General features: G+C 37.9%; 1 protein-coding gene across 12 annotated transcripts in view; it reads right to left on the minus strand.

Moving 5' to 3' along the window:
- DNAH12 (dynein axonemal heavy chain 12) overlaps positions 1-14,241 on the minus strand; it is a 210,872-nt gene that overhangs the window by 79,082 nt on the left and 117,549 nt on the right. For all 12 annotated transcript variants that reach the window (XM_042979211.1, XM_007084416.3, XM_042979213.1 and 9 more), the window contains 2 exons: positions 12,984-13,145; positions 6,609-6,803 (listed from right to left, as the gene is read on the minus strand). In XM_042979211.1, coding sequence (XP_042835145.1) covers positions 6,609-6,803; positions 12,984-13,145 — 357 coding nt within the window. The remainder of the gene's footprint in view (positions 1-6,608; positions 6,804-12,983; positions 13,146-14,241) is intronic.

Genomic DNA, 14,241 nt, shown 5'->3' on the forward strand with positions numbered 1-14,241 from the left:
TATTTTACATAACAAGAATACATTACACTGCTTTCCTAACTCTTCCATTTGGACATCTAGTAGACATCCCAAAGTTAGCATGACAATGGCAGAGGCTGCTAGTTGCCCACCTAATACCTATCAGCTCTTTTTCCTAAGGACTCCAATTTTATTCTAGATGGCAATAGGCCCAGCTAAAAGACCACATTGCCTAGATTCCCCTGCAATTCAGAGCAGATTAAGGCATATAAGCAGTTGTTGGGTGGGAACCTCAGGAAAGGCTCTTTAAAGGGTTAGAGCTGGTATGTATCCCTTTTTAAAAAGGTTTTTATTTAAATTCCAATTAGTTAATGTACAGTGTAACATTAGCTTCAGGCGTACAATGTAGTGATTTAACACTTCCATACAACACCCAGTGCTCATCACAAGTGCACCCCTTAATCCCCATCGCCTATTTCATCCATTCCCCCCCCACCTCCCCTCTAATAACCATGTTTGTTCCCTATAATTAAGAGTCTGTTTCTTGGTTTGTCTCTTTTTTTCCCCTGTGCTCATTTGTTTCTTAAATTTCATATGAATGAAATTTTATGGTATTTGTTTTTCTCTTATTTCACTTAGCATAATACTCTCCAGCTCCATCCGTGTCATTGCAAATGGCAGATGTCATCCTTTTTGATGGCTGAGTAATATTCCATTGTGTATATGTACCACAGCTTCTTTATCCAATCATCAGTCAATGGACACTTGGGCTGCTTCCATGCTTTGACTATTGTAGATAATGCTGCTATAAACATTGGGGTGCATGCACCCCTTCAAATCAGTATTTTTGCATCCTTTGGGAAAATACCTAGTAAGTACAATTACTGGATTATAGGGTAGTTCTATTTCTAACTTTTTGAGGAACCTCCATACTGTTTTCCAGAGTGGCTGCACTTGTTTGCATTCCCACCAACAGTGTAAGAGAGTTCCCCTTTATCCCCATCCTCACTAACGTCTGTTGTTTCCTGTGTTGTTAATTTTAGCCTTTCTGACAGGTGTAAAGTGTGTCGGTTTTGCCCTAACCTTCTATTATTCTATTTCTTTCCTGGGACACAGATGTGGAAGTTGGAGCTCCAGCAGCCACCTTAGACCATAAGATGAATTTGAGGGTAGAAACCACATGTTAAGGATAGTAAAGAAGAAAGAACCTTAGATTCTGATGACTTTGTCAAGCCATAAAAGCCCAGTCTTCTTACCTTCAGATTTTTTTCTATGAGAGAGAAAAACTTCATACGTTTAGTTTGGGTTTCTGTTATTAGCAGTCCATCATAATTCCTGTTATGACTTCCAGAGCTGAACTTTTGATTTTCTTCCCCCCAAATTTGCTTCTTCTCCAGACTTCCCGGTCTCAGTGAAAGGATTCCTCTGCTTTTCCTGGAACATGCCACCTGTGTTCCTGCGTCTGGGCCTTGGGTTTTGCTATTCCCTCTGACTAGAACCCTCCTCACCTAGACCTTGATGTGGTTCTCCGTCATATCTCTGCAGAAAGGCCAACTTATTAGGAAGGTCTTCCCAGAGCACTCATTGTAAAACACCACTCCTTTCCTCATTTCTCTCTTCCTGGTCCTGAGTTTTCTTCTTAGCACTTAAAAGTACACAACATAAATTTTTTTGTCCATTTGTTCATTGTCTGTTTCCCCTGACCACTAAAATGTAAAATCCATGAAAGGACTTTTTCTCCCTGCCATTATCTTCAGTACCTAAGACAGCACCTGGCAATAATGATTCCAAATATTATTCGATGAAATAATTTATGCTAAATGAGCAATTAATTTTTACTTGCTCATTAGAGTATTTTCCAAATTTCATTTAGATTCAACAAGATGCTTGTAATTATTTTCCTTTGTGTCAGACAATATTCATTTTAAGGTCAATTTTTCTCAGTGTCTGGCCCTCCATTCTAGTGAAATTCAAACTTTTTTGACCTAGTACACCATTAGTAAAAAAAGTTTTAAACACACACTGCCAGTATATGCAAGTTTACTAACAGATTGTATTCATGTTATACTAACAAATTTTTCAAAGAGGCTTCTAAAGATTATAGAGATCAGTGAATTTTTGTAAAATGCCAGAGTAAGTGAATGTCATAGGAGTCATACATCACTGAAAACATTACAAAGGTTTATCTTTGTGTTCTGGGTGCTTTTTTTTTAAAATTATCCTGCTAATCATGAAAGTTTAATAACTATCTGTACTAGTTAGAATATTTATGGCCACAGTGACAGAAACCAGTCTTACTGTGTCTTCAAAGGGAATGTATCATTGTATATAATAAGAAGTCTAGAAGTAGAGTACTTCCAGAGCTGCTTAATTTAGAAGCTCAGTCATATCAAGGATCCAGTTCTTTCCAGCCTTTTGCTCTACCATTGTCCATGCACTTTGTTTTATGCTTGGGCTTGCCCCATCTTGGCGGCAAGAGGACTGTTGCAGCTATGGACATTACATCCTCAAACAACAAGTTTGAGAGACAAAAAGGCCCTTTTCCTACCATGTAACACTTCTTATAGTGAAGAGTTATACTTTTCTTACACTAATCCCCAAAGCTTCCCAACAGACTTGAATTCAGGATCCATTGGCAAGGAGTAGGTCATGAATAGGCTCATGTATAAACCAATCAACAGTAGGAGGCATGAGAGCACCAAAAATGACTTGGACGAGCCAGAAATCAATCCCTGTGATACATGACTACATGGAGGGTGATTTTCCAGACAAAATCAGAATTCTATAGACAAGGATAGAGTGGGTAGAAAATGGCTACTGACAGGAAAACATCATGAGCTAATATTGCAAGGTATGATACGCCCTGGGGATAAGATTTGTTGTTTAAACAGTCAGTATAAATCCATATTTTAGACAGCCTTCTTAAATATGTTCTAACCAATATCTTGTCAGATCTTGTTAAGTAGTCACTGCTTTTGTCTCAAGATGTGGCTGACACAGAGCTCAAGCTAGCTCACGCTGGTTTATGCCATTTTCTTAAATCCATTTAGATCTTCATTATATTACATCTTCAATTTTCAGTTTATCACAGGGATCCCTCAGGGCACCTTACATACTATCTATGACATATGGTCATCTGACATACAAACTGAGTAGGAGTAGACTGTTAATCCATATAAAATATTTCATACAAAAATGAATGAATATTCCAGTAATTCCTTCCCTTATCATCTGAATTTCTTTGGTACCCCTGGTAAGTACACACGCTACTTTGAGACTAAAGATCTAGCCAGGGCTCCTGGGTGCCTCAGTTGGTTAAGCGTCTGCCTCTTGATTTTGGCTCAGGCCATGATCTCATGCTTTGTGAGTTCGAACCTCTGTTTGGGATTCTCTCTCCCCCTCTCTCTCTGTTCCTTCCCCCCACTTGTGTGCTTTCTCTCAAAATAAATATAAAAGAAAAAAGAAAAAAAGAAAAAAGATCTAGCCAAAAATTCAGTGCTGTCCTGAGCTATGGGACACATAGTGGTTTATACTCACTTCCTGAACTTCACAGACCCCGGCCCCAGACAATGCCATTAGCATCATTGTGACACAGATCCTCTATCCCCCACTGTTTCACTGCAAAACCTTTATTCCTCTGTTATCCACCTAAATTCCCTTATCTATTTGCAACTCCCAGCTCCCTCTTTTAAAAAAATTTTCTCAACAGCTATGAATCGCTTATAATAGAATACAAAGTCTATGGTTATGACAAAGATATTCAGAAGTAGCCAACTATCCTTATAAGATTTCACGAAAGAAAAATTTATGGTTGGACAGAGTTGGGTTGGTTTTTGGCTGCTTGATGGATATAATATTAAGATACAGTTTACATAAATCAAAATTGTTTCACACAACTTTTATTATTGTGTAAACACTAAAATATCCACTAGCTGAACATATGTACAGTCCTCAAAAGGGAAAAACTAGTTGGGGTGCCTGGGTGGCTCAGTCGGTTAAGCATCCAGCTTTGGCTCAGGTCATGAATGATCTCCTGGACTGGGGTTCAAGCCCCGCATTGGGCTCTGTGCTGATAGCTCAGAGCCTGGAGACTGCTTTGGATTCTGTGTCTTTCTCTCGTTCTGCCCCTCCCCCACTTGTGCTCTGTCTCTCAAAACTGAATAAACATTAAAAAATATATTTAAAAAAAAATTTTTTTTTTAACATTTATTTATTTTTGAGACAGATAGAGACAGAGCATGAGCAGGTGAGGGTCAGAGAGAGAGGGAGACACAGAATCCGAAACAGGCTCCAGGCTCTGAGCTGTCAGCCCAGAGCCCGATGCGGGGCTCGAACTCACGGACCGTGAGATCATGACCTGAGCCGAAGTTGGACGCCCAACCGACTGAGCCACCCAGGCACCCACAAAAAATATTTTAAAAAACAAGGCAGAACTAGTTTTGCAACTGATAAATAGGTAAAAGAGAATAAAACAAATTAGCACCAGAAATTTATTTTTAATTATTTTAATGTTTATTTTTGAGAGAGAGACAGACAGAGACAGAGCACATATGGGGGAGGGGCAGAGAGAGGGAGACACAATCTGAGTCAGGCTCCGGGCTCTGAGCTGTCAGCACAGAGCCCAACACAGGGCTGGAACCCACAGGCCCTGAGATCATGACCTGAGCCGAAGTTGGACACTCAACCAACTGAACCACCCACATGCCCAAAGAAACTTTAACTTTTTTAATGTTTTATTTATTTTTAAGACATAGAGCCAGAGCATGAGTGGGGAGGGGCAGAGAGAGAGGAAGACACAGAATCTGAAGCAGGCTCCAGGCTCTGAACTGTCAGCACAGAGCCCAACGCGGAGCTTGAACTCATAAACTATGAGATCATGACCTGAGCCGAAGTTGGACGCTTAACCAACTGAGCAACTCAGGCGCCCCCAAAGAAATTTATTTTTAAAAGAAATTATCCAGGATACCTGGTGGCTCAGTTGGTTGAGTGTCCAACTTCAGCTCAGGTCATGATATTGCAGTTGATGAGTTCAAGCCCCACGTCGGGCTCTGTGCTGACAGCTCAGAGCCTGGAGCCTGCTTCACATTCTGTGCCTCCCTCTCTTTCTGTCCCTCCCCTGCTCATGCTCTGTCTCAAAAATAAATATAAACATTTAAAATTAATTAATTAATTAATTAAATAAAATAAATTATCCAGGGTCAATCTACAGTCCACATTCTTTTGGGCATAAAACAATTAAATAGAAGATACCATGAGCTACTATTATTTTTTTTAACATAATTTATTATCAAGCTGGTTTCCATACAACACCCGGTGCATGAGCTACTATTCTCAAGAGCATAAGTACTTTATGGTCTTACACAGGCAGTGACAACCTGCCTTAAGGTTAAGTGAAGTGGCAGCCTTCATCATTTGCTGCTGGCTTGACTGAAACGGCCACTCAGTTGGTCTTCCTGTATCTTGTTTTGCCCTATTCCAAACCATCCCATATAGCCTCCAAGTATTTGGATTTTCTTCCTCTAAATATGTTAGCTAAATATATGTTAATGCCCCCATAATGTCTTTGGTGCAAAACCAAATTCCTAGGCACATTCACAAATTCCATATGACTTGGCACCAACTCAAAGCTCCAGCTTAACTCCTGCTATCCTCAGTGCCAGTCACCTGTACCAAACTATATGCATTTGCCCAAATGAGACATGCCCGCCTCACTGTTCTACCTTTGCACTTACTATACCCTTGTGATGGTTAGTTTTAAGTGTCAATTTTACTATGGGCCACCAGGTGCCCAGATATCTGGTCAAACATTACACTGGATATTTCTATGAAGTGTGCTTTAGGATGAGTTTAATATTCAAATTAATAGACTAAGTAAAGCAGACTACCCTCCCTCATGTGAATGGATCTCATCTAATCAATTGAAGGTCTGAAGATAATAAAAATACTGAACATTCCTACACCCCCCAGAATAAGGGGAACTCCTTCTGCCCGATTGCCTTCAGTTTTTTCCTGCCTTTGGACTCCAATGGAAACATTGGCTCTTCCTGGGTCTCAAGCCTGCTGGCCTTCAGACTGGAACTTACACCATTAGTTCTCTTGGGTCTCCAGCTTGCTGGCTGCAGATGTTCAAACTTGTCAGCCTCCATAATCATGTGAGCCAGTTACTCATAATAAATACATGTATAGATAGATATAGATATCAATATCAACAGATACAGATCTACCTATATATCTTTTTAGACATATATACGTGTGTGTGTGTGTGTGTGTGTGTGTGTGTGTGTGTGTGTAATACATTCTTTTGGTTACTAATACACTCCTCCTCTATGTATTTCATTTTCATAGTTTAGGGATTCACCGTCTTAATAAGTACATCTTTTCCATACCAAGGTTATAGCTCTTTTATATGATTGTGATGACTCCTTTACCAACTGCCTTTTCTATCTTCCAGTCTAGAATGTGAGCTCCTTGTGGGGATCATGTAGACTTATCAGTCCCTGGCACCGAGCACTATGCCTGTCATTAGAGCAAGCAATCAAGAAACAAACATGTGCTGAATGTGTATCAATAGAGGTTGAGTAAGATTTCAGAAAAATTCTAAAAGATTTAGTTGCCCATTCCCCCCACCCCTCTGCCCCCAAATTACAAACCTGAAACCAGTCAATGGTACAGCAATTGATGAGGGATGGGAACTGTCTCAAGCGATTCCGAAAAGCATCTCCAATGGGGCTAAAGGCCACTACAACATGAAGATTATCTTTGCAGCGATTCACAAAGAATGCAAACAGGGCCAAGGGACTGAGTTCATAGTGTTTACTGCCAGCCTGAGCTACAGGACGAACACCCTAGGGAAATAAAAACCTTGTAAACAAAACCAGACAATCTGATAATGAGATTAATAACTACCGGAATGTTAAGAATTTTTATTATTCCCCTTGTAAATATCTTTAAATTTTTTATATCAATAAAGTGACTTTGATATAGTTTGTACTTCTTCCAACTCCATAATTCTATAATTTGAAAATAAATATCTGTCAAGAATTTAACTTATAAAGGTACTCACAAAAAGTTCACCATGATATATGTATAGGACTATAATTCAACATTGCTTCTAAGAGGAAAAACCTAAACAACTGAAGTGTCCAGTTAAAAACATTATAAAGCATTCATAGGTTGTAAATTTTATACAACTGTTAAATGAAGTGCATTGATGAATGTGCTATGGCAAGATCAGCAAGATAAAATAAGTGAAAAGAAAATAAGTTATGCAACAGTGTGTAATGTGATCTTTGTTAAAAGAATACATAGGTGCATGTGTGAGTACATACACACCTGTTTATGAAAGTAATCACAGAAACTATTAACAATAGTTACTTTTGGTGAGATGGACTTAAGGGGGAGTATGAGAAGAAAACTTTCATTTTTTGTTTTGGACTTTTTTTTGGTTTGTATCATTCTTTTTTTTCATTCTGGACATTTTTATGCTATTTGAACTCTAACTTTATTCTTACAACATTGTTATATTTAAAAAATGTTAACAGGGTTGTCTGATAATGAGATTATGGGGGACTTTTAACTTTCTTTATCTCTACACGACGTTGGGCATCATGGTTCCAAAACCAAACTTCTTGAATTCAGGTCACAGCCTGCAGTTTATTACCTATGTGCCCTTCGGGAAGGTTATTTAGCCTCTCTGTAACCTAATTTCCTCATCTGTAAAATGGGCAAAAGAGTACCTATATCAGAGGGTTGTTGAAGGATCAATTGAGTTATTACACATGAACACATGCAATAGTTCTTGCTGCATAGTTAAGTGGCTGTTAGCTTTTACTTCATATCCTGCCTTTCTCCTTGTTCAGAGCACAAAAAAATTTCATAGTCAATAAATTATCTTATAAATAGATTTAAAAAATGTTTTGATAGCAGATATAAGGAATGGTCACAATGATCATATAAGTTCTGTTGCTACTGCAAGGAATTGATTTCTCAAAGAATTCTCTATTGTAGATATGTTCTGCTTTATGGGATATCTATCTTCATGGAAAATTATAAATTGACTCTGTATATACATTATGAGAGTAATTCTCAAATTATGATTATTATGATCAGTGTTAGTCTACGAAATTATGTTCAGGTGGTCTACCTGCATTAAGTCTGAGTTCATACTCGAGATGCAAATAGAGAAAGGTAATATATGGTTGTAACTGCAGAACAAAAGTTTGTGAAAAGAGCTAGGATGGTAATTTAAGTATGGGGATTATTTACATAGAAATAATGGTTAATGCTTCTAGGTAGGTAAGCTGTCTGTAGGAGAATAGTCCCCCCCCAACCCCCCCCCCTCCCCGCCACACACACATATATTTTGTGAACAGGACTGATTCAGGGGTGTAAGAAAATGAGCAGCTACTGAAAAAATTAGATAAATGGAGTAAAATTTCACAACAGTCAAGGGAAAGTAGAATTGAAACATATGTTCACACAAAAACCTGCACACAAAGGTTTATAGCAGCTTCATTTGTAATTGCCCAAACTTGGAAGCAACCAAGATGTCCTCCAATAGGTAAACGGATAAATAAACTGTGATACTTTCAATCAATGGAATACCATTCAGTGATAAAAAAATAAATGAGCTATCAAGCCATAAAAAGATATGGAAGAACCTTAAGTGCAGACTGTTAACTGAAAGAAGCCAATCTAAAAAAGCTACATACTGTATGATTCCAACTATGTAACATTCTGGAAAAGCTAAAATTATGGAGACCATAAAAAAGAGCAGAGGTTGGTAGGGGTCCAGGGGAGGAAGAGAGACATAAATAGGTGGAACTCATTGCATTTTTATGTCAGGGAACCTATTCTGTATGACACTTAATGGTGAATACACATCAAGATTCATTTGTCAAAACCCATAGAATGTACAACACAAAGAGTGAACCTCAGTGTAAGCTAAAGAATAGATCTCACGGTTTGTGAGATCAAGCCCTGTGTCAGGCTCTATCAGAACATGGAGACTGCTTGGGAGACTCGCTCTCTCCCTCTCTCTCTGCCCAACCCCTACGTGTGCTCTAAGTATATAAAAATAAAAACTTAAGAGAATAGTGAATTACATCAAATATGAATGAGAATTGTAAAAAGGAAATGAGAAAATATCACTAAATGTGGCAAATAAGAAGTCCCTGTTTTGGGGCATCTGGTGACAGAGTCCATTAAGAGTCTGAATCTTGATCTCGGCTCAGGTCATAATCTCACTGTTCATGCGTTCAAACCCCACACTGGGCTCTGTGCTGATGGCACGGAGCCTATTTGGGATCCTGTCTCTCCTTCTCTCTGCCCCTCCCCTGCTTGTGCTTGCTCTCTCTCTCAAAATAAACAAACTTAAAAAAAATTTTTTTTAAGAAGTCACTGTTTTATTCAGGAAGACACTGAAATAATTTAATTCTGCAAGGAAGGCAAATAGAACAGTGGAAAAAATAGTCTGGAAAGGAGGTCTGAGGCTGGAACTCTATTGCTGAAGTCAGAGACATGTGCTGAGTACTATAAAAGGTATTCTCTAAGAGGATCAAGACCAAGCCATACAGGCCAGTTATCAGAAGTGAGGTTTAAACTAAAATCTTTGTCAGAGGGATAAAGTAAGCAGAGCCTAAGACGTAGTCTTCAAAGGGGGATGTACAGGATAGTACAGAGTATAGAAAGAAATTATAGAACTTCTTTCATATTACCTTTTCAACTTAATTTTTCTAATAAGTTTATTTATTTTGAGAGTGTGTGTGTGTGTGTGTGTGTGTGTTCATGTGCATGCACACATGCGCTCAAGTGAGTGGGAGAGGGGCAGAGAGAGAGGGAGAGAGAGAGTCCCAAGCAGGCTCCACACTGTCAGTGCAGACCCCAACATGGGGCTCAAACTCATGAACCATGAGGTCATGAACTGAGCCAAAACCAAGAGTCAGACACTTAACTGACTGAACCACCCAGGTGCCCCTTACCTTTTCTATTTTAAAAGGTCAGCATAAAGCAAAGAGAAACAGGGATGTATTTCAGTACTCTTGAATTCTAACTATGGCTACTTCTTTGTGGATGAATTGATATGATGTTCCTAGACTTGGAATGTGAAGGAAAGAAGTTCTTAAGGTCACTGCTGGATCATACCACAAAAAAACACTGAAGCAGCAATTCTTATTAAAATAACACCAGCATTCTTCACAGAGCTAGAACAAACAATCCTAAAATTTGTATGGAACCTGAAAAGACCCCAAATACCCAAAGCAATCCTGAAAAAGAAAACCAAAGCAGGAGGCATCACAATTCTGGACTTCAAGCTGTATTACAAAGCTGTAATCATCAAGACAGTATGGTTTTGCCACAAGAACAGACACTCATCAATGGAACTGAATAGAGAACCCAGAAATGGACCCACAAAAGTATGGGCAACTAATCTTTGACAACGCAGGAAAGAATATCCAATGGAAAAAAGATAGCCTCTCCAGTAAATGGTGCTGGGAAAACTGGACAGCGACATGCAGAAGAATGAACCTGGACCACTTTCTTACACCATACACAAAAATAAACTCAAAATGGATGAAAGACCTAAATGTAAGACAGGAAGCATCAAAATCTTAGAGGAGAAAACAGGCAGAAACCTCTTTGACCTTGGCCACAGGAACTTTTTACTCAACATGTCTCTGGAGGCAAGGGAAACAAAAGCAAAAATGAACTATTGGGACCTCATCAAGATAAAAAGCTTCTGCACAGTGAAGGAAATAATTATCAAAACTAAAAGGCAACCAACAGAATGGGAGAAGATATTTGCAAATAACAATATCAGATAAAGGGTTAATATCCAAAATCTATAAAGAACTTCTCAAACTTATCACCCCAAAAGCAAATAATCCAGTGAAGAAATGGGCAAAAGACATGAATAGACACTTTTCCAAAGAAGACATCCAGATGGCTAATAGACACAAGAAAAGATGCTCAAGATCACTCATCATCAGGGAAATACAAATCAAAACCACAATGAGATACCACCTCACACCTGTCATAATGGCTAAAATTAACAAACTCAGGCAACAACAGATGTTGGCAAGGATGCGGAGAAAGAGGAACACTTTTGCACTGCTGGTCAGGGAATGCAAACTGGTGCAGCCACTCTGGAAAACAATATGGAGGTTCCTCAAAAAATTAAAAATAGAACTACTGTATGACCCAGAAATTGCACTACTAGGTACTTATCCAAGGGATACAGATATGCTGTTTCAAAGGGGCACATGCACCTCAATGTTTATAGTAGCACTATCAACAATAGCCCAAGTATGGAAAGAGCCCAAATGTCCATCGACTTATGAATGGATAAAGAAGATGTGGTGTACACACACACACACACACACACACACACACACACACACACTGGAATATTACTCAGCAATCAAAAAGAATGAAATCTTGCCATTTGTAACAATGTAGATGGAACTAGAGTGTATTATGCTAAGTGTAATTAGCCAGAGAAAGACAAATATCATATGACTTCACTCATATGTGGAATTTAAGATACAAAACAGATGAACATAAGGGAAAGGAAGCAAAAATAATATAAAAACAGAGAGGGAGACAAATCCTAAGAGACTCTTAAATAAGAGAACAAACTGAGGGTTGCTGGTGGGTGCTGGGTGGGGGAAAGGGCTAAAGGAGTAAGGGCATTAAGGAGGACACTTGTTGGGATTAGCACTGGGTGTTATATGTAAGTGATGAATCACTAAAATCTATTCCTGAAATTATTATCACACTATATGTTAAATAATTTGTATTTAAATTTCAAAAAATATTAAACCAATCTTGAAAAAATAAAGGTTTCTCATTTTTGTTTATCTTTTCAAAAAAAATTAAAGGTTTATCAATTTTATTTATCTTTTCAAACAAAATACTGAAGCAATGGAAAAGTTTTGTAGCAACATGACAAGATAAAAAAATAAATAGCTAAAGTGAACTGGAAAGTTTAGCAAAGCTTAGGAATACCCACTCCCCAGGGGTGGCTATTTCTTGGATGAGAGTAAAGGGATGAATTTGTCCTATGAATTAGGAAAGTCACTATTTTTTTCATCAGTCTTGGCCACATCCTTGACATTACCCAGATGAAAGAGAGAACTTGGGATCTTTTCTTTACTCCTTTTCTCCTTCCCCACCCCAGGGCACAGACTGGTAAGATACCATTTACTGAGGGTTTTCTAAGTACCTAATGCTCCATAAATGCTTCATTTCATTTGACTTTCAGACCTCACAACAACCCTATGTAGGAGGAACTATCATGTATATATATTAGTTCCATCCCATACAAGAGAAATGCAGGTGCTTCAACTACTAGGGTGAATCCATTTTACTACAGATGTTATCTCTGGAAACTGAAATGAAGCATCCAGCTATGAGTGATACATTCTATGGGTAAAAGTAGTTATAGCAACAAGAAAGAAAAAGCACTAGTAGAGATCTTGTGTAGGAAGATATTAGAAATGGGGGTAGAAGGAGAGGACATCAAACGTGTTGGCATTTCACAACTATCTTTTTTTGTCTATTAAATCACAAAGCACGATTTTCACACGTCAGAATTAAGACAAGCAGTTTTACTAAAACTACTTTAGTACTTTAGGACTTGTCTTTACTAATTTTTAAAAAATTTGTTAACCAGTGGTAAACCATAACAGCTATTCAAGCAGTGTTTCAAAGTTCTATTTTTTCTTATCTTTGCAACCCTAAGATGGGATTTAAAATGTCTAATCACTCATAAGACATACTAAATAAAAGAGATGAAATTGCCATCATTAGGAAAAAATGAATTATAAAAATTCTGTCTCATAACTATGGTAGAAGCCATTTGAAGTTTACCAAAAAAAAAAAAAGATATATTAAAATAGTATACTTTAAATTTTTTAATTACAAAAATCCTATTCACAAGCTGTACTTATCCTGAAGAGCAGAGAAAAAGTTGCTAGACAAGAACATTTCTGTGCTGGGAGTGGCACTCCCTAAAAAGCATTTACCTCCATCACTTCCTGTTTTTCATCTGCAGCAAAAATGTTAGGTACTTCTCCAGTATTGAGCACACTGTCAATATCCTCTAGAAAAGCTTCCTCTTTAATCTGAGTGTCCGTGATTAGAAAGACTGTCTTCTGGCCCTTCATGCCCACGTCCCTTAATAGAACCTTAAAATAAAAATACACTTGTAAGCAGAATGTGGTACACATCTGTTGTTTTTGCTTTCCCTTCCTTTCCCTTCTTTTGAGAATGATATCTCAATTTTAGAGTGGTACCTCTTTCCATTTCTGATGGGGCTATTTTTCAGGGTCTCCAATTTTCCCATCCCCTGAGTAGGAAACCCCAACTAGTCAGAGTTTCCTGAGCCTGTAGACATAGTCGTTGATTAAGAGGAGGGCATGATTTTAAGACAGCCCAATCAGACTCTTACTTTAGGGACTAAGATGGATTTGAAAACAGAAAGAATCTCTGTCATTCTGAGAGGGAAGATATAAAGACCAGTAATCTAAAACTGCTAGGGGCCAACAGTGTTGTCTCATGGAATGAGTCTGTTGGAGAAGGAACCAAATAGAGGAGAGCAGTGCCAGGAGATAGAGTAATTACTGAGTGCTTAATTTGAGCTCCTAAATTCAGCCATATCAATGCCCTATCTACCTCTGGACCCTTCTGTCATGTAAGCCAATTACTCCATATTTTGCTTAAGTTGGTTTTTTGTTTTGTGTTGTGTTGTCAATTGTAACCAAAGATTCCCAATTAATATAAAGATATGGACTCAGTGGCAGAGTGGAGCAGACTTGTTTAGGATGCTAGAACTAATCGTTAAAATTTCAAAACTTGTGAGAAGATTTTTAGACACAGCATTAAAAATTAAATTATATAAGCTTATAATTATAATAACAAAGGTAACAAAACATAAATCTTATCACTTCTTATATTTGCTACTATTTATCTTATGGAAATTATTTAAATTTATTGTTGTCTATACAGTAAAATACCATATAATGGTACTCAAACACAGAACTCTTCCCAGCTCTGTTTTCAGTGACGTCATCCATGCATGAGTTTCAATCATCCATGGTAGGAGTTTTTACACCACAGAAATTGTGAAATGCCAGAGGTTCTCCTGAACCCCCTGGAGAGTTGGTTGTTAAACATTTGCCAGTATTCCACTAGATATATTTCAGGTGAAAACAGCATTACTTCTCTGCAAATTTTTATTTATTTATTTATTTATTTATTTATTTATTTATTTATTTATTTTTA

This window comes from Panthera tigris, chromosome A2, assembly GCF_018350195.1.
Source record: "Panthera tigris isolate Pti1 chromosome A2, P.tigris_Pti1_mat1.1, whole genome shotgun sequence".
Lineage (NCBI taxonomy): Eukaryota > Metazoa > Chordata > Mammalia > Carnivora > Felidae > Panthera > Panthera tigris.